Here is a 24,088-nt window from a genome sequence, read left to right as displayed (position 1 = left end):
TATAGTTTCCGAGATCTCAGCGTTCATTATGGGGTCGGAAACGCTTCCTTCTGCCTGTTACATACTTTCCGACGAAGCTAGTATACCATTTTACTCTACGAGTAACGGGTATAATTAATATTAAAAAAGAAAGAAGGGGCTCTGTAAGCTAAAGTCCTTCGGCCCGAACTAAAAAAATACTTTCACAATTATATTTTTTATGATTTTTTTTATGAAGGGATAATATTTCATATATTTTTTTCAATAACCTTGACCTTTGCGACTGCGTCAAGGCACTTAAGCAATCCTTTGTAACATCACTATTTGTATTGTTGGTAACAGTCATAAATGGAACGCAATTAAAAAATACTTTTCCACTTATACTTTTTAAACCATTTTTTTGAAGGGATAATATTCTATGAATTTTTTCCATTACATTGACCTTTGCGCCTACGTCGCGGCATTTTAGCAATCCTTTAGACCTCCACGTTTTGTATTGCAGGCATCCAACTTGACTCTAGGATTATGGTACTAGTGGTTTTGCTGAATGGGTTTAAATTATCTGTGACAAATTTATAAGTGAAAGTCACAGGCATTTTGGACAAAGGATACAATTGGTCATTTAGGTGTGAGTACTCACATTTGTTATGGTGATAGAAAATGGGATAATCACAGTGTTTTTGTTTTTACTGTATTACGCCGGAGCGATTTCAATTACTTTCCCAATACTAGGTAGTTTGAAATCGTTTTTGACAGGAGGATAGGCACGATCTCCGTTCTGTCGTTCGTCAGCTCTACGCCCTCCTTTGCAAGAACGTCAGCTGTCTCAATGCCATCGATGCCCTGGTGGCTGGGAACCCAATAGATCCATACTGAGTTTGTCGTGTTGAGGCTATCTAGTGCCTCCCTGCTCGCCATTACATTTTTGGAACTGACCGTTGACGACTGCATGGATCTTATCGCCGCTTGGCTGTCCACGAACAAGTTGACCACATCATGCGGTCGGTTTATATTTTGAGCCACTTCTGCCGCTTTTCTTATGGCAAAGACTTCTGCCTGGAATATAATGCAGTCGCTGGGTAGCTTATAAGACAGCCTTATCTCAGGGTCCGTACAGTATAAGCCCGCTCCTACTCCTCTTTCCATCTTGGAGCCGTCTGCGTATATGTTGAGGTGTAGAGTCTGGTCCCGACCCGTTTTCCAGTCGCCTTGGCCCATGAGCTAGGTTTCTTTAACCTCCGGGCACGTTCTGGGGATCATATAGTCCGTTGTTTATCATGCTTCGGGCGATTAAACTATGCCCGAAACTTTGTGTCGTCATGTTACCAGATGCAACTAGAACGTTGTGCTGCCTTTTCTGAAGTCACTTAAGCGTGGATATCTATGGAGACAATTCCGAGGGTTGTTTCTAGAGCTTTGGTTTGGGTTGACCTCAGCGCCCCCAGTGCCTGCCGCTGAGTTCTCGCCATAAGATCGGTGTAGGTCTTCTTTTTAGTGGCTTGCCACCACACTAAAACTCCATAAAGCAGAGTCCGACGCACCACAGAGATGTAGATCCAGTGCATCAGAGCAGGTGACAGGCCCCATGTGCTGCTAAGCATTTTCTTGGATGCATATAGCGCCACGGTGGCCTTTTTCACCTTTTTCACTACATTGGGTCTCCATGCCAGCTCGCACTCCAGTACTGTGCCGAGGTACTTGACCTGTGTTTTCGGGGTCAGTCTGGTTGCGCCAATTTTCGGGGGGGTCCATTTCGGTACCTTGTATCTCTTAGTAAAGAGAATGACGTCCGTCTTGTCCGCATTGATACTGAGTCCCACCTTTTCCGCCCACTCACCTCCCTGAGTGTTGATTCCATTATGGAGCTGAGGATCGATGGACAGACTCCCGTAATAATTATGCCTATGTCTATGTCGTCGACCACCAAATTCCATAGGAGAGGCGAGAGGACCCCACCTTGTGGTGTGCCTCTGTGTGCCCCCTTTACCATGGAAGCAGTGCCCCACTCTGAATGTACCCGCCTGCAGCTAAGCAGGCTTCTTATCCAGAGGCTTATAGCGGTGTGCGTGTTGGTCGCTTCTAGGCGATCCATTATAGCATCCGTTTTGACATTGTTGAATGCTCCGAATATATCTACGAATACTCCAAGCGCATGTTCCTTAATGTGTAGGGCTCTCTCAACGGTTGCTACTAGCGAGTGTAGTGCCGTTTCCCCAGATTTCCCTTTGGTTGGATGACATGAGTCTTCCTACATCGTTCCTGATGTGTAGATCCAGCAGCTTTTCCAGTGTTTTGAGTATGAAGTAGGTAAGGCTTATCGGCCTATAATCCTTGGGGCTTGCGTGACTGCACTTTCCCGCTTTTGGGAGGAAGACAAAATCCGAGAGGTCCCCGGAGTCTGGCTGTTTTCGGCACGTTTTCGATGCTGAAGCACAAGCTTATTTGTGCTCTGCGTGATTCCTTCTTGTAATCCCTAAGTAGGGTTTTTGTATTTCCCGTTGATGATCACATTGTCTACCTTTTTGGCGATTTTAAAGAGTTCTCGGAGGTTATTTCAATTGAGTGTCAGTTTCCGATTCCACCATGGTGGCTTGGTCATCTTATTTGTTCTTGATGTCGGGCATGATGCGTGATACGCATCCAGTAATTCCTTGGACAGGGTCTCTAGGGGCGTTTCTATGTCTTCCACGGATTTTACTACGCCCGGGCTAGTCGCGAGTTTCGAGGTAACGTCCTTGTAAACTTTTCCCAGTTCGTGTTCCGGGGGTTTCTGTAGACAGTTACCTTTGGAGTACTTTTGAAAACATACCTGAACTGAATATACCTATGGTCAGAGACCAAAGTACTATGTCCCTTTCAAGCGTTCAACACTTCCCTACGCGAGGAGTTGGAACTTGGTTCAGGCAAGTGTAGCACGCTCTCCGAACCCAAGTCTACTTCGACTACGGCACCCGTGCGGCTTAACTTAGCCTGAGACGTGGCAGTAGCATTACCACTGAGATGACCTGCTCCCGTCATCCCAGAGGTTCGACCGCTGGCGATACGCAGAGAGGATTGCTCCTCCCCGTGCCCGTCGATGGTAGCAGTCGTACTTCCCATCCACGTTTGGGCTGACATCCCAGTCCTGATTGTTTTCTCCTCGCCGTCCATACTGGTTTGTTTTTCCGGGGAACCACCCACTTGCGTTTTATGCCTACCGCTAGGCACCTCCAACCATGGCCACTGATTCAAGGGGTTGAACCAGTCACCTTAGCTAGACACTGCACTACCTCGGGCAAGACAAGCGACATTGCATTACCCTGCTAGGGGTAATGCAGTGACCATTGCCCTGCCGGCACCCTCGTGGAGGGTTCATCTGGAGGATTTTCGCCAGCCATATATTATATATATTTGTATTTTGTACACTTTTTGTATGAGTTAGACATCCTTGTCTTTTGAATAAGTTTAATAAACTCTTTAATTACAATATTCATCTGGTTTTCCTGATTCATGATGAGGGATGAACTGCTTGGACTTTGGTAACTAGCTGTTATTAACTGTTATGAGCTATTATTAGATGGTTACTATCTGTTTAGTAGATGTATACTAGTTGTTTACTAGATGTTATTAGCTGGTTACTAACTGTTTAGTATCTGATTACTTGTTGTTAACTACTTGTTATTATCTGGTTACTAGCTGTTATTAACTTCTACAAGCTGTCATAGTCTTTTGTTAAGAATGATCTAAAATTCTTGACCTCTAGACGACTTTCGATGTGAAGTAAAAACTTATACTCTGATTTTCAATGTGTTTGCTTTGTACGTGAGAAGCTCGCACAACCAAAATATCTGAATTTTGATATCTTAGAGGAACCTGTTCGACTATGTTGGGGAAAGATGTATCCTGTGATTCTTAAACGAATTAAGAAATCAAAAGAACCCTATTAGCTGTTCACAAGCTGTCTAAAAGCCGTTAAGAAGCGGTTTTGATAAACAATTTCGATTCATGTTGATAGATATTTGAACATATAATAACATCATAACTAGTTTATTGTAAAAATAAAAAATTTCCTTCTTTCTTATCTTTAACTACGATAGCTAGAATTACATCCCATAATTATAGTTATGAGTTACAATAAAACGTCTAGAAAGAAAGAAAAATGTGAATGTCAAAAACGATTTCAATTACTTTCCCAATTATAGGTAGTTTGAAATCGTTTTTGACATTCACATTTTTCTTTCTTTCTAGACGTTCATGAATCAGGAAAACCAGATGAATATTGTAATTAAAGAGTTTATTAAACTTATTTAAAAGACAAGGATGTCTAACTCATACAAAAAGTGTACAAAATACAAATATATATAATATATGGCTGGCGAAAATCCTCCAGATGAACCCTCCACGAGGGTGCCGGCAGGGCAATGGTCACTGCATTACCCCTAGCAGGGTAATGCAATGTCGCTTGTCTTGCCCGAGGTAGTGCAGTGTCTAGCTAAGGTGACTGGTTCAACCCCTTGAATCAGTGGCCATGGTTGGAGGTGCCTAGCGGTAGGCATAAAACGCAAGTGGGTGGTTCCCCGGAAAAACAAACCAGTATGGACGGCGAGGAGAAAACAATCAGGACTGGGATGTCAGCCCAAACGTGGATGGGAAGTACGACTGCTACCATCGACGGGCACGGGGAGGAGCAATCCTCTCTGCGTATCGCCAGCGGTCGAACCTCTGGGATGACGGGAGCAGGTCATCTCAGTGGTAATGCTACTGCCACGTCTCAGGCTAAGTTAAGCCGCACGGGTGCCGTAGTCGAAGTAGACTTGGGTTCGGAGAGCGTGCTACACTTGCCTGAACCAAGTTCCAACTCCTCGCGTAGGGAAGTGTTGAACGCTTGAAAGGGACATAGTACTTTGGTCTCTGACCATAGGTATATTCAGTTCAGGTATGTTTTCAAAAGTACTCCAAAGGTAACTGTCTACAGAAACCCCCGGAACACGAACTGGGAAAAGTTTACAAGGACGTTACCTCGAAACTCGCGACTAGCCCGGGCGTAGTAAAATCCGTGGAAGACATAGAAACGCCCCTAGAGACCCTGTCCAAGGAATTACTGGATGCGTATCACGCATCATGCCCGACATCAAGAACAAATAAGATGACCAAGCCACCATGGTGGAATCGGAAACTGACACTCAATTGAAATAACCTCCGAGAACTCTTTAAAATCGCCAAAAAGGTAGACAATGTGATCATCAACGGGAAATACAAAAACCCTACTTAGGGATTACAAGAAGGAATCACGCAGAGCACAAATAAGCTTGTGCTTCAGCATCGAAAACGTGCCGAAAACAGCCAGACTCCGGGGACCTCTCGGATTTTGTCTTCCTCCCAAAAGCGGGAAAGTGCAGTCACGCAAGCCCCAAGGATTATAGGCCGATAAGCCTTACCTACTTCATACTCAAAACACTGGAAAAGCTGCTGGATCTACACATCAGGAACGATGTAGGAAGACTCATGTCATCCAACCAAAGGGAAATCTGGGGAAACGGCACTACACTCGCTAGTAGCAACCGTTGAGAGAGCCCTACACATTAAGGAACATGCGCTTGGAGTATTCGTAGATATATTCGGAGCATTCAACAATGTCAAAACGGATGCTATAATGGATCGCCTAGAAGCGACCAACACGCACACCGCTATAAGCCTCTGGATAAGAAGCCTGCTTAGCTGGCGGGTACATTCAGAGTGGGGCACTGCTTCCATGGTAAAGGGGGCACACAGAGGCACACCACAAGGTGGGGTCCTCTCGCCTCTCCTATGGAATTTGGTGGTCGACGACATAGACATAGGCATAATTATTACGGGAGTCTGTCCATCGATCCTCAGCTCCATAATGGAATCAACACTCAGGGAGGTGAGTGGGCGGAAAAGGTGGGACTCAGTATCAATGCGGACAAGACGGACGTCATTCTCTTTACTAAGAGATACAAGGTACCGAAATGGACCCCCCCGAAAATTGGCGCAACCAGACTGACCCCGAAAACACAGGTCAAGTACCTCGGCACAGTACTGGAGTGCGAGCTGGCATGGAGACCCAATGTAGTGAAAAAGGTGAAAAAGGCCACCGTGGCGCTATATGCATCCAAGAAAATGCTTAGCAGCACATGGGGCCTGTCACCTGCTCTGATGCACTGGATCTACATCTCTGTGGTGCGTCGGACTCTGCTTTATGGAGTTTTAGTGTGGTGGCAAGCCACTAAAAAGAAGACCTACACCGATCTTATGGCGAGAACTCAGCGGCAGGCACTGGGGGCGCTGAGGTCAACCCAAACCAAAGCTCTAGAAACAACCCTCGGAATTGTCTCCATAGATATCCACGCTTAAGTGACTTCAGAAAAGGCAGCACAACGTTCTAGTTGCATCTGGTAACATGACGACACAAAGTTTCGGGCATAGTTTAATCGCCCGAAGCATGATAAACAACGGACTATATGATCCCCAGAACGTGCCCGGAGGTTAAAGAAACCCAGCTCATGGGCCAAGGCGACTGGAAAACGGGTCGGGACCAGACTCTACACCTCAACATATACGCAGACGGCTCCAAGATGGAAAGAGGAGTAGGAGCGGGCTTATACTGTACGGACCCTGAGATAAGGCTGTCTTATAAGCTACCCAGCGACTGCATTATATTCCAGGCAGAAGTCTTTGCCATAAGAAAAGCGGCAGAAGTGGCTCAAAATATAAACCGACCGCATGATGTGGTCAACTTGTTCGTGGACAGCCAAGCGGCGATAAGATCCATGCAGTCGTCAACGGTCAGTTCCAAAAATGTAATGGCGAGCAGGGAGGCACTAGATAGCCTCAACACGACAAACTCAGTATGGATCTATTGGGTTCCCAGCCACCAGGGCATCGATGGCATTGAGACAGCTGACGTTCTTGCAAAGGAGGGCGTAGAGCTGACGAACGACAGAACGGAGATCGTGCCTATCCTCCTGTCAAAAACGATTTCAAACTACCTAGTATTGGGAAAGTAATTGAAATCGCTCCGGCGTAATACAGTAAAAACAAAAACACTGTGATTATCCCATTTTCTATCACCATAACAAATGTGAGTACTCACACCTAAATGACCAATTGTATCCTTTGTCCAAAATGCCTGTGACTTTCACTTATAAATTTGTCACAGATAATTTAAACCCATTCAGCAAAACCACTAGTACCATAATCCTAGAGTCAAGTTGGATGCCTGCAATACAAAACGTGGAGGTCTAAAGGATTGCTAAAATGCCGCGACGTAGGCGCAAAGGTCAATGTAATGGAAAAAATTCATAGAATATTATCCCTTCAAAAAAATGGTTTAAAAAGTATAAGTGGAAAAGTATTTTTTAATTGCGTTCCATTTATGACTGTTACCAACAATACAAATAGTGATGTTACAAAGGATTGCTTAAGTGCCTTGACGCAGTCGCAAAGGTCAAGGTTATTGAAAAAAATATATGAAATATTATCCCTTCATAAAAAAAATCATAAAAAATATAATTGTGAAAGTATTTTTTTAGTTCGGGCCGAAGGACTTTAGCTTCCAGAGCCCCTTCTTTCTTTTTTAATATTAATTATACCCGTTACTCGTAGAGTAAAATGGTATACTAGATTCGTCGGAAAGTATGTAACAGGCAGAAGGAAGCGTTTCCGACCCCATAATGAACGCTGAGATCTCGGAAACTATACAAGCTACAATACTGGGATTAGGCATGCAGATTCCTGAGATTCCTGCGCAGCGCTTGATTGTTTCAGCAGAGTGGCACGCCCACTCTAACGCCCACAAACCGCCCAAAACTGTGGCTCCTACAGTTTTGATGCTAGAATAAAAATTTAAACTGAAACGTATTGTTCTCGTCAATACCTATCGATTGACCCAAACAGTTTGCCACGCCCACTCTAACGCCCACTAACCGTCCAAGCCTGTGGCGCCCACAATTTTCATGCTAGTCTCGTCAATACCTATCGATTGATCCAAAAAAAATTTGCCACGCCCACTCTAACGCCCATATCGCTTAAATCTGTCTACCGCCGGTAGGTGGCGCATTTCAATCTCGCTTTGCTGCTTGCATATCTCCATTTCCCTTTGGTCCCATTAGCTGAGTAACGGGTATCTGATAGGCGAGGTACTCGACTATAGCGTTCTTCCTTGTTTTAGTATTATATACTAGCTATAATTTGTTAAAATAAAGTCAAACCTGTTACCAACAATACGAATAGTGAGGCTACAAAGGGTTGCTAAAAAGTCTATAGCGAAGATACAAAACGCAAACGATAAAAAATCCTTGGAAGATTGAAAAAAAAGCAATCATAAGAATGTAAATGGAATAAGAGACTCAAAACTAATACAAGGGGCTAGTTATAAATTTCTCGCCAGCACAATTATAAATTAAAAACCATGTTGGAGGAGGGTCAAATGTATTTCACAGTAATTCGCAAAGGTCAATGTAATGGTCAATGTAATGGAAAAAAATCGTAGAATACTATCCCTTCACAAAAAAAGACTTAAAAAGATACCCGTTACTCGTAGAGTAAAATGGTAAACTAGATTCGTCGGCAAGTATGTAACAGGCAGAAGAATGTGTTTCCGACCCCATAAAGTATATATATTCTTGATCAGGATCACTAACCGAGTCGATCTTGCCATGTCCGTCTGTCTGAGTGATGAATGCTGAGATCTCGGAAACTATAAGAGCTAGGCCACTGAGACTTGGCATGCAGATTCCTGAGCTTCTTACGCAGGGCAAGTTTGTTTCAGCAATGTGAAACGCCCACTCTAACGCCCACAAGCCGCCCAAAACTGTGGCTCCTACAGTATTGATGCTAGAATAAAAATTTTAACTGAAATGTATTGTCTTCATCAATACCTATCGATTAACCCAAAAAAAAATTGCCACGCCCACTCAAACGCCCACAAACCGCCCGAAAACTTCAAAAAATCGTAAATATGAACGCGGATATCTCAAAAACTATAGAAGATAGAGAATTGGGATTTCAGGTTTAGATTCCGTAGCCTTGTACGCGACTAGGGCCGAGGGCGAGGCGTCCTATGTTCAGGCACCATTTGCTGGCATAAGCTACGTCTTATTCGGGTCGTGGGATTTTGGAAAGCCTTTCTTCTTTCCAACATAACGAGAATAAATATTTAAAGTGCCTGGAAAATAATATTAGTTCATAAAGTTCGTCAGTCGTCAGTCCACACTGCCCCACAAACTCAGCTGTCGCTTGATCGTAATACGATCGGGCTGTGTTATGGCCATATTTCCTCCCCTTTACACAGTCGTGTGCCAATGGATCGTCGCGGGCCGCGCAATACGATCCCCTATTGTCAAGGTTGTCCGTCGAAAGTTATGTCATTGTTCTTGAGTTCTAGCATACCATGGTTTTGATATTCTTTTACATTATAAATTGATCGGGTAATATTTATATCGGCGTGCGCCGTGGATGAGTAACATAATGTTGGCTAATTCATATGGAAATTAAATTAATTGACAAATATTTTGTTAGCGGAGAGTATCGAATTCACCACCTGTTAAGGTGCACACATCAGCAAAATGCTGACTATTCACGACTATAAACGTCGCTCAGAGGGCTCTTGCAATTGTCATACAGCTACAAGGCTGATACTCGCCGCTGAAAAATTAGCATTTAATTATTATATATAAAAATGTAAAATGTATAAAAAAGAGGAATGTATATCTGAATGATTATATATGAATAGTTATTATATATGAATATTAATATATGAATTTCTATAAGATTAATTCTTGATCTTAACTAGGAAGGTATTAACATTGCCCAAAATTACATTTCTATCTAAACGGGAGAGAACAATGACCGTTGGAACGGTGGAGATAACGATTGCCTTTTCGGTCTTGTTACAGTGTGTAAGTGGCGAAAAATCTAGACGGAAGGTCTTAATATATAAGTACTTCAATTCATTAACTGTTATTGGTAGGGTTGCTTTTGATAACAAATGTAGAATTCTTGCGTTAAACTGTGGATCATTGTCTATAGTTTTTGCTAATGCTTGTGTAATGATCATGGTGCACGGATTTATATATATATGTATTCACAAAAGAAAACTGGGAAACTTGTTCCGACAAACTAGCCCTCCTTTTAATCCAGGGCGATGAGATCTCGACGCTCCGGATCCTGGGCTTTGGGAGATGTTATAGTTGGTTAATATATATATATACGTGCAATATTGGAAGGTGGTTCACAAAAACATAACACAAAAATTACGTTACACAAAAAAATAACACTCTTGCTGTATAGATATGTATGTATGTATGCATCGTATGGGAGTTCCCAGTTACAATGCTCGGGCTGGGGCTGGTCGGTGCAGCTCCAATTTCTTGTTCAACGTATGCAGAACAGAACCCCCAATTCTGTTACACTTGCATTGAGAAATGCATGCACTCGCAAATTGTTTGTAATTGTTTTTGGCGATTCACTTTTTGTTTATAATTTTGAATGCAATTTTTTCGCCTTCTATGGTTTTTATTGTCTGTTTGCTGTTTCACTTCACTGCAACTGCTCTGCTTATGCTCCGATGTGGGTCACCACTTTCTCCAGGGCGTGATGTTGGTCGCGGCGTCTCTGGACAGAGCGCTTGTAGATCTTAACAACCTTAAGGATCACCAGAACCACGAGTAGTCCAACGATGAGCTCTATGGTCTTATAAACGTCTTGAATATCATCCGTGTGGTCAACGATCTCTACGGTGTTAATCACATTGACGGTGCTGCCGGCCACTTCGGACGTTTTGCTGCCCATCTTGGGGTCCATAGGCCATACGCTTGGTTCACCAGCTCTCTTCGTACTTTGGAGTTTGCAGGTTGACTTCCTTTAGAATGCGGTCGATCTCAGGACCAGTAATCAGGACTTTCTCCTGGGTGAAGTTGATCCTAGGGAAACGGTCAAGACATCCTTCTGGACACCAGCCTTTTTCCAGTCGCGGTCTGTGTTGATGGGAGTTGTCTTCTAAACCACTGTCAGGTAGATCAGAACAAATTCTGTCTCTCTTCTCTATTTGGCTGGGGTCTTTTATACCGGACTAGAGCTTTCGCTAGCACCCATATTGGATGAATTAACTAGGTGTTCCCACCTGGGGGTACTGTTTCTCTATTTCCCCTATTTTAGAAGTCAACGGCCGGCTGGTGCACTTTGCCACCTACTGGAGTATGGATACGAGCAGGTCGATCGTGGTTGTTGTTCTGGCCAAGCGACACCCGTGAGTTGTCGAATTGTATTTATATCTCCTTCTTCTCCTTTTTTTTCTCTTAGGCGCCCATTTACGTGTGGCTTCGACTCACTACTTTAACCCAGTCTCAGAAGAGTTAGTCGGGCTTATTATTTTATTATTGTATCTATTTATTATGATTTTATTACATATTTTTTTATTAAAAATATTAATGGCTGAAAAAGAAAAGCTTTCCGTCCTCTCAGGGAAACATACATACATACATACTAATAACTGTAAACAAAAATATGGCTCATAATTATATATAATATGGTTAAATGAGAATAATATAAACAAAATTTAGAAGTGTGTAAAAGCTAAAAAAGTTGATTGCTTAGTGTGCCGTAACCACGGTTTTTGACCGGGGGCTGTTCAGCTGTATTGTGAAAAACAAACAATAAGGTTTCCCATTTCCCGAAGAAAAAGGAATATATTATTCTTATGTGTTTTAATTTGAGTATTAGTTATAATTTCTTAGTTCATGGTTTTCTTAATATAAGTATGATGTCCTCCCGCGCTAGGATTCCCAGGCGCGGGCTTCTTCTTGCTAATTTCCTGGTGAAGCGGTTCATGGCTCGCCCCACCCTTTGCTGATTTTCCTGTATCCGGAATATTTGCCTCTGTGTCTTTATCAGTTGCTCCTGGACTTGGAGCAACTGCCTTCTATCATTCTTTTGATTCCGGGACCTTTGTCTGATCTCCTACTTCAATGTCTCTCTCTCTCTTGACGATCGGCTTGCTGAATCGAATGGAGCTGTATCCAGCGCTGTTGGATATACTCCTCATCAATGGTTATGCTCCGGCAGAGCCCATTCATCCATTCCGTGAGGAACGTCAGATAGGAGGCCCTGCCTCATAAGTCTTCCTTAGCCTTCTAAGCTGGCGAGCAGCTTCGATCGCTCGTTCGTACACTGGGAAGGCGCTGGTTAATTTTCGGTCCCCTGCTGTGGCTTTTATAGCGGAATCAGGGTAGTTCTGATTACGTGTTCACCTCATCATGTGATTGGGACCTTCTATCAACTCTTGCAATCCCGCATTCTAAGTTTGTCGCCTTCTGGAGTCGTCGTATTACGTTCAGAGGTTCAGGCGACATACAGGAATACCCTGTTAGCATGAAATACCCCGACACTTTTCCCCACTGCATTGCCCAGCTCATATAGCGCTTCGCCCTTACGCTGGAGAACCACACAGCGAATTCGATTCGGATCAAGCTTGGCATTATATCTGTCAGCTTTGTTACTCTGCCTGTAGTTTTTCCTATAGTTAACTTGTCCCACGGAAAATTCTACGAGCTTGCTACGGGCGTTATATGCCTTTTCCGCGCGTTCATGAGTTCGGTTTAATCCTTGGGTCACTTTTTGTCGGATGAGTTCCATCTTGTCTGGGAGACTTATTTGTGGATCTCCTGCCTGTATTCCCCCCAGCTTCCGTAAAACCGGATAGGCTGTTCCATGGGTTACCATACGCGTTCCGAACATGGCGTAATATGGTTCCATGACTATCGATTCGTGTAGGCCATTCCTAAGGGCACACTCTATTCGACTTAATTGGGTTTCCTTATTTCGCTGATCGGTGGCAATTGTTGCTCGCAAAATTTGGAGTACTGATCGGTTTACCCTCTCAGCCGCGTTCGCTTGCGGGGAGTAAAGTCCAGTCTTTACGTGTCGAATACCGTACCGGGTCATTAGCTCGCCAAAAATTTGAGACACAAATTGTTTGCCGTTGTCCAAGTGTATGAACTCGGGGACTCCATATTGATGGAAAATTTTGGTCTCCAGGAATTATATGACTTTTGCAGCTACTGCATGTCTCATCGGCTGCAGCCAGACAAATTTGGAGAAATGGTCTGGCATAAAAAAAAACCGAACTCCCAGCTTTGGTCCTCGGGTATGGTCCCATAAAGTCCATGAACAACCTTTGGCCAGCCCGCTCCGTAACCCTTGTTGATCTTACAGACCTCCCATTCTTCACTACTTTTTGGACATCTACAGCTATCCCTGGCCAATAGTATAAGTGTCTCAACTTGGCAAGCGATTTGTGCAACCCCCCATGCCCTGCAGTTATGGCGTGCTGTGCTCTACAGACTAAATTGGGTGGCAGCTCAGCGGGAAGCCAGGTCTTTCTGACCCATCAGCCATTTTAGACTAGCGTGGTCAGTGATCACTTTGAAGGGCATCCCATCTAATGCTGAGGATAGCGGCATAGCATTCCAACTCGGTTATGCTGTAATTCCGCTGTGCTTTTTTTCAATTTGGCTGACATAAAGGCAATTGGATGTTCTCCGCCCTCGTCATCGGTTTGGCACAAAACTCCCTCCACTCCAGTGGTCGAGGCATCACATTGGATGGTAAATGGTTTTTTAAAATCTGGGGTGACGAGTACAGGTGCTGTTGCCATGCTGGTTTTTAAAAGTTCAAACGCTCTGATTACCTCTTCTGACAATTCAAATGTGGTGCCGCTGTCTGGGCGTAGTTTTGGATGAACCTCCTGTACCAGCCTGTCATCCCCAGGAACCTCCGTATCTGTTTGGCGGAGCTAGGCTGGGGAAATTCCTGGATTGATTGAATTTTTGCATCGTCTGTTCGCATGCATCCTCCCCCAACTACATATCCTAAATATCTTGCCTGGCTGTAGCAAAACTTGCTCTTGTCTACATTTATTGTTAGCTCTGCCCGCTGTAAGCAGGCACTGACCTGGCTCAACATATCAATGTGAGCTTCAAATTTAGGTGAACAGACCAGTAAGTCATCCAGATACACAAATACATTTTCGCGTAGCGCCGCTGGTATAACTTTATCCATTAGTCGGCACATTCGCTGCGCGGCATTGCACAAGCCGATCGACATGACTGTAAGCTGATACAGTGGCCTGCCGGGCACTGTAGTCGGCTTAACAGACCCTCAATATGTGGTAGTGGTTACGCATCTTTGATCGTCCGGGAATTGTCTTTACGTTCGTCGAGGCAAAGACGATTTTTCGGCCCTTTTGGCACCAGAGTTACCGGTGAACTCCAGCTACTATTGCTCTCTTCGATCACGCCTAGACCTTACATGCGATCTAGCTCGGCGTACACCAGCTTCTGTTTAGCTGGGGATATCGGTCACTCCTTAATCACTTCAATTATATGTTGCTCTAGTCAGGTCTTTCCTTATCCTTTTTCTAGACAGGAGGGATATGTGTCTATCACTTGCTGCAGCTTAGAATGTTGTTCAGGAGTAAGCTGATGTGGGGTATAGGCGGTCTCGGGCTTGAGCGTATTGTTCATGTCTAGGTCTCCGGTCATAATTTCGAACTCTGGTGTTGTTTCAACGGCGGCAACCTCGCGTCCACCTTTACCGAGGAATGTAAGGCCGAACGCATCCCAGAAATTAATTCCAATATAAAATCGTTGTGTCTGACCTGGCATTATCAAAAACTTTAGGTCGTTCTCCCTCTCTCGTTGTTCTAGGCTCTTATGGGGGGAGATTTGTTTGGGCTTCGGTGTTTTTACCGGAAAGGGTCCGCCCGGCTATCTCGGTCTTGCCTGACGGACTCCGCGCAAAAGCCGCTGGGTTAGCATCTGCCTCCGTCCCGACTTTCTCGCAGAACCTGCAAGTGGCATTGTGGAATTTGATCGGGCAGGATTCATCCTTCGATAGATGCTTCCTGTAGAAGTCGGCTCCTTTGCCACACGTATAACACACAAGCGCGTGTAATGGGCCACGGCTTCCTTGTCCATCCTCATTACGCCCTCGTGTATCTTTTCGCTGACGGTTAAATTCTTCCACCGTGACCGCGTCCGGCAAGTCCTCCAGTGTCTGGAATTCCTCTATTTCGTTGATCGCCGCTCGGCTGCGCATGTTTCTTCTTGTGTTTCTCTCTGAGCTCCGCTAATGAGGTTATTGGGGATGTTAACAGCAATCCTCCCATCTGGGAGTTCATATTGTCCTTTAAGAGCTCGACGAATTTATCTTCAGCGATTTTGTGCTTGAGCTTGAAATGCAAGTTGTGCATATCCGAGACATATTCTCTAAAGGTTTCGTGCGGCCCTTGCTTGCGTTCCATTAACTCCTTGACTTTCATAATGTCACTCCCGGTAGTGGAAAATGCCCGTCTCATTTCTTAGGTCAATGAGTTATAGTCAAAATCGTAGTCTTCTGCCTTGTCCTCCATTAACTGCCAATACCATTTAGTGGCCGCACCTGCCAGCAGAAGATGGAATTCACGAAATACTTGTTGGCGGCTAAGGTCATACAATTCTTGCAATCGGTCCACGCGGTACAGGAAACTTTCAACTGTCATGCCGCGACCGCTTCCATCGAACTTTAAGTTCCATCTGTCTAATCTGACATCTTTTGGTCTCGGTCCCTGAAACGATGAGTTCCGATCGATCTCTGGATGCAGTTGGTGACTCGACTCCCTGTCGTTTGTTCTGGATTGCCTGTGTGACAGAGTATCTATCCGCCTGGGTGTTCTTAGCCGGTGCATCTGGCTATTGAGCATGTCCTGCGTTACCGGTTTCAGAGGCGGTGTCTCTTGATACCTCAAAAAACTGTCCGTGGGATTCGGAACAGTTCGGGCGGCAAAGGCAGTCCCTTCTGTTCGGGCCCCCTGGATGTCGGAGACTGCAATTCTGCTATTTGTGTTTTCAGAGTTTCTATCTGGGCGCTCATACCACGCTGCATTTCGTTGCTCTGCTTAAGAGCTCCATCAATCTTTGTTCACGCCGCTCGGCAACCTCTAAGTTTTCTTCCTCGTGCCTCTGAAATTGGTGAAGCATACTTGATCTCCCTTTCGGCGGTTCTAGGGGTAGACAATCCCCACCGGCGGCTCCATCCATTTCAGTGGATTGATCCAAATTGTTTTCCTCGGATAGGGTATCCACCTGTCCTGGCTGAATCTCCTAGCCTTGGCGCGCTCGCACTCCGGGGTTGGTGATTTTCACCGCGCGTTGTTGCTCGGGTCACTCTTCCGGTGCTAGGTTGGAATAGGACCTTCTTCTTTGCCCCCTTCATTTATATGCTGGGCCTTCTTTAAAGGCCTCCGCATTCTTTTATAAATTGTCATTTTGTGCTGATTAATACAGGCACTACAATTTGTCTTCACTTGTTTTCGTTTGGTATAATAGGATCACGTGATTCCTTTCACAACACCCCGTCAGCGACGTCGACAATAAAATGTTTATAAACTGGGGGTGCTTCTCTCTGCTCCTCAAGAGCGGTCAAGAACCGTCCGATATTTACGCCCCAAAAATAAAATAAAACAATTATCCCTAACTAGGGGTGTTAACTGCATCTACACAACTGGGTTCCGCCAAACTAACAAGCCCTTACTTTCCCTTTTTCTAGACAGCTCAAATGTTCCAAACGGAAACTGGCTGCGTCTAGACCAGGAATCTGTCCAAAAACCCCCCCTTGCCAGTCGTCGGAAAACAAGTTGTTTGACCGATCATTCTCGGGCTCCACAGCCGTTTCCTATTTCTCTGGACTCGAAACAAGCAAACGACCTAACCAACTAACTTAGTACTTTGTGAGGTGTCGTCCAGAAAAACTAAAAATCGTCCACCGCCCAAATATGTCAAGGGAAACCACAAAGACTCGAACCAATCAAACGACCGGACAAATGCCTAGTACGTCGTGGGGCGTCGACTTTGCGTTTCCTGTCAGTTCCCCCACCTCCCATTCTGTCCTGGATCGACAAACGAACAGTAGACCCGCAACGCAATTTCTAAATGCGTTACCGTAATGCTTGCGCTCCTACTCTTTCTGGACTCGAACCTATCAAACGACCTGGCAAATGCCTAGTATGTCGTGGGGCGTCGGCCAGAAAGCACCTATAAATTGTATTTACGTTAAGTTCAACAGATAGTCGTTCAGCACGTAGTTTTATAGTATTATAAAAAGGATAACTCATAGTTCTTGGTTAAAGGAAATTTCGGTAAATTTGTTTATGAAAAAACAGGGAATTCCTACGGTTTAAAACATTTCAAATTTAGGCCTCTATTCTGAGACAAAGTTCTGATTGAGTGGCCTCTCAACACTGACAGTCACAGAATTTGGGGACTTTAAAGTTACTAGATTAAAGACAAAATAATTATTTAAAATTATTTAAGTTCCCTGCTCTATAAAACAGTCAAATTACTCATGGCAAATAAAGATGAATGTTATGCCATCCCTAGGTACTTCCACTCCGATACCGCAGGTACCGAGATTGTGGACCATGGTAAAATTCCTTAAGGAATAAGAAATGTCCTATCGTTGGGCGCCAATTCTGTTACGTGGGCATATTAGTGCCCGAGTCCTGACAGGGACTTGGGCCGAGGGAGAGGCATCCGATGATCAGGCACCATTTGCCGGCATAAGCTACGTCTTATTCGGGTCGTGGGATCTTGGTATGTCTCTCTCCTCTCCAACACAACTAGAATAAATATTTAAAGTGTCTGGAAAATAATGTTAGTTCATAAAGCTCGTCAGTCGTCAGTCCACACTGCCCCACAAGCTCAGCAGTCGCTTGATCGCCCTACGATCGGGCTGTGTTTTGGCCATATTTCCTCCCCTTCACACAGTCGTGTGCCAATGGATCGTCGCAGGCCGCGCAATACGATCCCCTATTGTCAAGGTTGTCAGTCGAAAGATATGTCATTGTTCTTGACCTACTCCACTCCTCGCGTCAGCACACCCCCTTGTTAGAGTTCTAGCACACCATGGTTTAGACATTCTTTTACATTATAAATTTATTGGGTAATATTTATATCGGCGTGCGCCGTGGATGAGTAACATAATGTTGGCTAATTCATACGGAAACTAAATTAATTGACAAATAAGGTCTCAATATTTAAGTACTCTAATTCATTCACTGTTATTGGTAGGGTTGCTTTTGAATTCTTATGTTAAACTGTGGATCAGTGTCTATAGTTTTTGCTTATGCTTGTGTAATGATCATGGTGCACGGATATATATATATATTGTTCCGACGAATTTACTCTCCTTTTAATCCTGGGCGATCAGATCTCGACGCTCCTGATCCTGGGCTTTAGGAGATGTTATAATTTGCTTATATATATATATACGTGCAATATTGGATGGCGGTTCACAAAAACATAACACAAAAAATACGTTACACAAAAAAAAATAACACTCTTGCTGTATAGATATGTATGTACGAATGCGTCGTATGGGAGTTCCACTGCGGCACACGTCAGTTACAATGCTCGGGCTGGGGCTGGTCGGTGCAGCTCCAATTTCTTGTTCAACGTATGTATTTGGGGGTTCTGTTACACTTGCATTCAGAAATGCATGCACTCGAAAATTGTTTGTAATTGTTTTTGGCGATTAACTTTTTGTTTATAATTTTGAATGCATTTTATACGCCTTCTATGGATTTTATTGTCTTTTTGCTGTTTCACTTCACTGCAACTGCACTGCTTATGCTCCGATGTGGGTCACCACTTTCTCCAGGGCGCGATGTTGGTCGCGGCTTCTCTGGACAGAGCGCTTGTAGATCTTAACAACCTTAAAGATCACCAGAACCATGAGTAGTCCAACGATGAGCTTTATGGTCTTATTAACGTCTTGAATATCATCCTTGTGGCAACGATCTCTACGGTGTTAATCACATTGGGGGTACTGCCAGCCACTTTGGACGTTTTGGTGCCCATCTTGGGGTCCTTAGGCCATACTCTTGGTTCACCAGTTCTCTTCGTCCTTTGGAGTTTGCAGGTGGACTTCCTTCAGAATGCGGCCGATCGCAGGACCAGTGATCAGGACTTTCTCCTGGGTGAAGTTGATCCTAGGGAAACTGTTAAGACATCCTTCTGGACACCAGCCTTTTTCTAGTCGTGGTCTGTGTTGATGGGAGTTGTACTTCTAAACCACTGTCAGGTAGATCAGAACAAATTCTATCTCTCTTTTTTTTTTGGCTGGGGCTAGAGCTTTCGCTAGCACACATATTGGATAAATTAACTAGGTGTTCCCACCTAGGGGTACTGTTTCTCTATTTCTCCCATTTTAGGAGTCATCGGCCGGCTGGCGCACTTTGCCACCTACTGGAGTATGGTTACGAGCATATCGATCATGGTCGTTATTCTGGCACTCGACACCCGTGAGTTTTCGAATTGTATTTCTGTTTTGCCCTTATCAATCTGAGTGTGGTTAGTCATTAGCGGCCCCTACCCTCAACTTAAGACAGTCGTTCCGCCGGCATTAATCATTGTATGGAAGGGGAGGTAAGTAACACGGGTTAGTCATAAATTTCTCGTTAGCACTAACAATATTTAAAGAGCTTGATAACCCAGTCGGAACACCAGAAGACACCACAACAGAACGTTGAGCGCTCACGACTTCCCAAGGGACATCGCCGAAATGCGTCCTCGCCTGGTCGAGCAAAAGTGCGAGTGGGGCGCGAAAGGAGAGCCCTGCCCGACCGAAGAATGGGCACGCCAACAGGCGGAAACACTGCAGAATGAAGTAGAGCGACAATATTGGGAGGAACTCCCCCTAATAGACGCGCTGAGGACCACTGCGTTCCAGCTCCGGGGGGTTCTTGCGGATGCTTCGGTAAGCCTGGATAGGTTCCTCGCGCTGGTAGAGCGCCAGGAGCAAAACATGCTTGATTACGAAGCATAGATGGCGACACACCACAGAATGAGGGAAGAGGCGGACTGGTATGCCACCGTGTATGAATTATTTTCTGAAAAAAATAATTTTGAAAATGTGAAAATAAGAATGATGTATTATTTTATTATAATCCCATAAAATGATAAAAGTTTAATAACCTACTGTTAGTAAAATATCAGAAATCTAACGAGAATAAATTAAAGGATGCCACTAAAGTGGAAGGACAGAACCAGTTCTTAAATTGTGTACATTGTTGAGAAGAGAAAAGGGAAAATCATAATAAATGTGCATTGTAGTACTGGGGCAGCCATTTGAAAAGTCAAATCTGTTACGGTGGTGTGTGTGGCTAGGGGTTGAAGCATGCAATACAATTCTAAGCCCCTTTTACATAATGGATAAAAGGATATTAGTTAGAGAAGGATGGCAACCCATTATTATTATTAAATATGAGCAACATATATTTCACCGACGGGGAATTAGAGGAATCCACAAGAGCAATTTTAATGCATTTACTTTATGAGAGAAAACCAATACTGTGAATGATAAATTAAATAGGCACGTGAAAACTCATTACTCAATTAGTTAAAGACCATCAAACAATTAGTTTTATCAAGCATTTTAATAGGAAATCGAAGTATTGAATTAATATATTTATATTTTTTTATTATACTTATACTCGTAGAGTAAAAGGGTATACTAGATTCGTCGGAAAGTATGTAACAGGCAGAAGGAAACGTTTCCGACCCCATAAAGTAAATATATTCTTGATCAGGATCACTAGCCGAGTCGATTTAGCCATGTCCGTCTGTCTGTCCGGATGAACGCTGAGATCTCGGAAACTAGACTCGGAGCTAGGCTATTGAGATTTTGCGTGCAGATTCCTGGGCTTCTTACGCAGCGCAAGTTTGTTTCAGCAATGTGCCACGCCCACTATAACGCCCACAAGCCGCCCAAAGCTGTGGCTCCTACAGTTTTTATGCTAGAATAAAAATTTTAGCTGAAATGTATTGTTCTCATCAAAACCTATCGATTTACCCAAAAAAAAGTTTGCCACGCCCACTTTAACGCCTACAAACCGCGCAAACCTGTGACGCCCACAATTTTCATGCTAGATACAAAATTGTATTGGTCTCGTCAATACCTATCGATTGCCACGCCAACTCTAACACCCATTACGCTTAAATCTGTCTACCGCCGGTAGCTGACTCATTTTAATCTCGCCTTGCTGCTTGCATATCTCCATTTCCCTTTGGTCCCTTTAGCTGAGTAACGGGTATCTGATAGTCGGGGTACTCGACTGCAGCGTTCTTCCTTGTTTTTATCTAAATAGAAGAAAAGTAGGAAATACATCTGGAGTTCAACTACGTATTGAAAATCGATTGACTTTTCGTTTTCGTTCCTTTATCCGGTTGATATATAATTTTACCAAGAAAACAGTTTACCAAATCAAATTTGCGATTTACTGTGACAGACATTTGACCCTCCTCCAACAGGGTTTTTAGTTTATAATTGTACTGGCGAAAAATTTATGACTAACCCCTTGTAATAGTTTTGAGTCCTTTGTAACATCACTACTTGTATTGTTGGTGACAGTTATAAATGGTTCGCAAATAAAAAATACTTTCGCAATTATACTTTTTAAGCTATTTTTTGTGAAAAGATAATTACATTGACCTTTGCGCCTACATCGAGGCATTTTAGCAATCCTTTAGACCTCCACGTTTTGTATTGTAGGCAACCAATTTGTCTCTGGGATTATGGTACTAGTGGTTTTGCTTAATGGGATTTAAATCATCGGTGACAAATTTATAAGTAAAAGTCACAGGCATTTTGGACAAAGGAGACAATTGGTCATTTAGGTGTGAGTACACACATTTGTTATGGTGATAGAAAATGGGATAATCACAGAGTTTTTGTTTTTACTGAATTACGCCGGAGCGATTTCAATTACGTTCCCAATTATAGGTAGTTTGAAATCGTTTTTGACAGTCAAATTTTTGTTTCTTTCTAAACGTTATATTGTAGCTCATAACTATAGTTATGGGATATAATGCTAGATATCGTAGTTAAGGATAAATTTATTATAGGACCCTAGAATCAATGGATACCAACATAAGATGAAAGAATAAGAAAGAAGGTGTTTCGGAAAAGACAACTAATTTGCTACCCTTAATGTCGATATATTATTTTAAACGCACAATAAGCTTAAATTGCGAAAAGCCGTGTTTTATTATTCAAGATCGGAGCTGCACTAAAGACAAAAACGTATATGCAAAAGACGGCAGCTATACAAAGATAAGAGATAAACGAGGTAACGAGAAGGGCTCGAGATCTCTGGCATGTATGCGCTTTAAGTACTGTGGGCTTCTTTCGCATAATTCAATACTTACATATTTATGGCAAAACAAACATTAGCCGATGGCAATTACATTTAAGCAATGTATCTTTGGTTCTGCTCCTAACATCCTCCCCCTGTTGGAAGGAATTTCACCCAACTCAGTTTCGAAGGGCAGAACAGCTAGTTTGGCAACGGCCCTCTTGGCAAAACCCGCTGCGGTTCGAACCATAGCAACTGTGATGATGCCATCCTGGTCAGAAATAACGTCTTCGACGCGTCCCATATGCCCTTTAAGAGGTGGTGCTTTGACGGCCGCTTCCCATACTCCACTGAAGGGGGGTGATCGGGTAGGAATAAACTTCCAATTATGTTCGACATACTGGGTTCACTCTTGAACAATTCCTTCAGTTCTGCAAGTTCATTTTTGGCACGCACAAATTTAGTGGCATTATCAGACCACAACGTTCTTGGCTTTCCCCGAATGCTAATAAATCGCGTTAACGCTGCGATGAATGCGGCTGTTGATAAGTCATGAACGATTTCCAGATGAGCGGCCTTGGTTGAGAAGCAGATGAAAATCGAAATATAGCATTTGTGGGCTGGCTTGGTCCACAAAAGTCGATTCATGTGGTGTGAAAAGCTGGGTTTGACCGGACTCGATCAGCTGGCAGACTGCCCATAAAGTGTTGAAAAATCGTTGTCTTGATCCGGAAACATCTAACGCATTTGCTTCCTTCTTCCTCCGATTGGCCAATATTTTTGTCTTAACGATCCAAGCAATGCCTGAGGGCCAACATGTAAGACCTTAAGCTGGTAAAAGACTATTATTGACTTTGTAACCGGATGAGTAGTATGGAAACGAGAATTCTGGGACAATTGGCATATTAATGGCCCCTACCCCCCTCCCACCACTCATTAACGTATGCGGGTTCTAGGACAATTAGCATAATCCAATAAATTAACTGATCTTAATGGGCTTTGAAGTCATAAAAATGTCACAATCATGTCCATAAAGAGTAAAATTAATTGCCCCCACATCCCCATGTGACAATATTGATCATGTATCCTTCCCCTCATTATGTGCAATTAATAGTCAGGTGAAAAACGTGTACGTGAGAAAGGTCGCACAACCATAGTATCCAAAGTTTGTTATCTTAGAGGAACATATCCGATAATGTTGGGGAAAGGTGTGATCACGTACCCTTTTGCCTCATTATCACAGGTGTTGCTGTGCACGTGTGAAAGGTCGCACACCCAAAGTATTCAAAGATGGTTATCTTAGAGGAACATGTCCGATCATGTTGGGGAATAATCTTTCCTAATTTAGAAATCAAAAGAACCCCAATAAAATAAATCTAACAAGTTAATAAATCTCAGATGTGGAATATTTTCAAATACACATTTTTGTTTCCGCCCCAGAACATTTAACTGGTAAATTGTCTAAGATTGTCTCCCTTCCACAAATGGGTCATAAATGTGTCATAAAAGGGATTCAAGCAAGAGCCACCCGAACATGCGCACCTGTCAATTACCTGACCGCAATAAAAGGGACACATGCACAACCCAGAAGGCGCACGCTCATTGACAAGATCATGGGCCTCACGCCAACGACCTCACGGCTGACTGCTAGCTCTAATACTGTCCCATAATAGGGGTTGAAATCACGACCGCGCAACAACTCGCAAGTAGCCGACATATCTCAGACAAGGAAATATTTTCCATTCTCCGTACCTGTAATTTTAACTCGAAATAAAAAGTCAGAAGTTTATTTTGGTATTGCGAACATGTTTTATTATGTTATTTAATCATTTTCATTCTTTTTTCTAGATTATAGTATTTATTCATATTGTTTAGTTCTTCCTTTTTGTAATCCGAAATTCGATGGCATACACAAGTATCAACTCCCTCAGTGGCTGCATC

At 43.5% G+C, this 24,088-nt stretch overlaps 2 protein-coding genes across 2 annotated transcripts; one reads left to right on the top strand and one right to left on the bottom strand.

The window, feature by feature from the left end:
- Positions 1–693: 693 nt before the first annotated feature.
- Positions 694–1,197, bottom strand: LOC139353416 (uncharacterized). The gene has a single exon (XM_070997598.1). The coding sequence runs from the start codon at positions 1,195–1,197 to the stop codon at positions 694–696; it is 504 nt and encodes a 167-aa protein (XP_070853699.1).
- Positions 1,198–4,553: 3,356 nt separating this feature from the next.
- Positions 4,554–6,986, top strand: LOC139353415 (uncharacterized). Its single transcript, XM_070997597.1, has 4 exons — positions 4,554–4,824; positions 5,571–5,880; positions 5,979–6,269; positions 6,452–6,986. The coding sequence occupies exons 1-4, from the start codon at positions 4,554–4,556 to the stop codon at positions 6,984–6,986; spliced, it is 1,407 nt and encodes a 468-aa protein (XP_070853698.1).
- The last annotated feature ends 17,102 nt before the right edge of the window (positions 6,987–24,088 follow it).

The sequence above is a fragment of the Drosophila suzukii genome, chromosome X, assembly GCF_043229965.1.
Source record: "Drosophila suzukii chromosome X, CBGP_Dsuzu_IsoJpt1.0, whole genome shotgun sequence".
NCBI lineage: Eukaryota > Metazoa > Arthropoda > Insecta > Diptera > Drosophilidae > Drosophila > Drosophila suzukii.
Note: the sequence above shows the minus strand (reverse complement) of the source record. Positions and strands in the feature narration are given on the sequence as shown.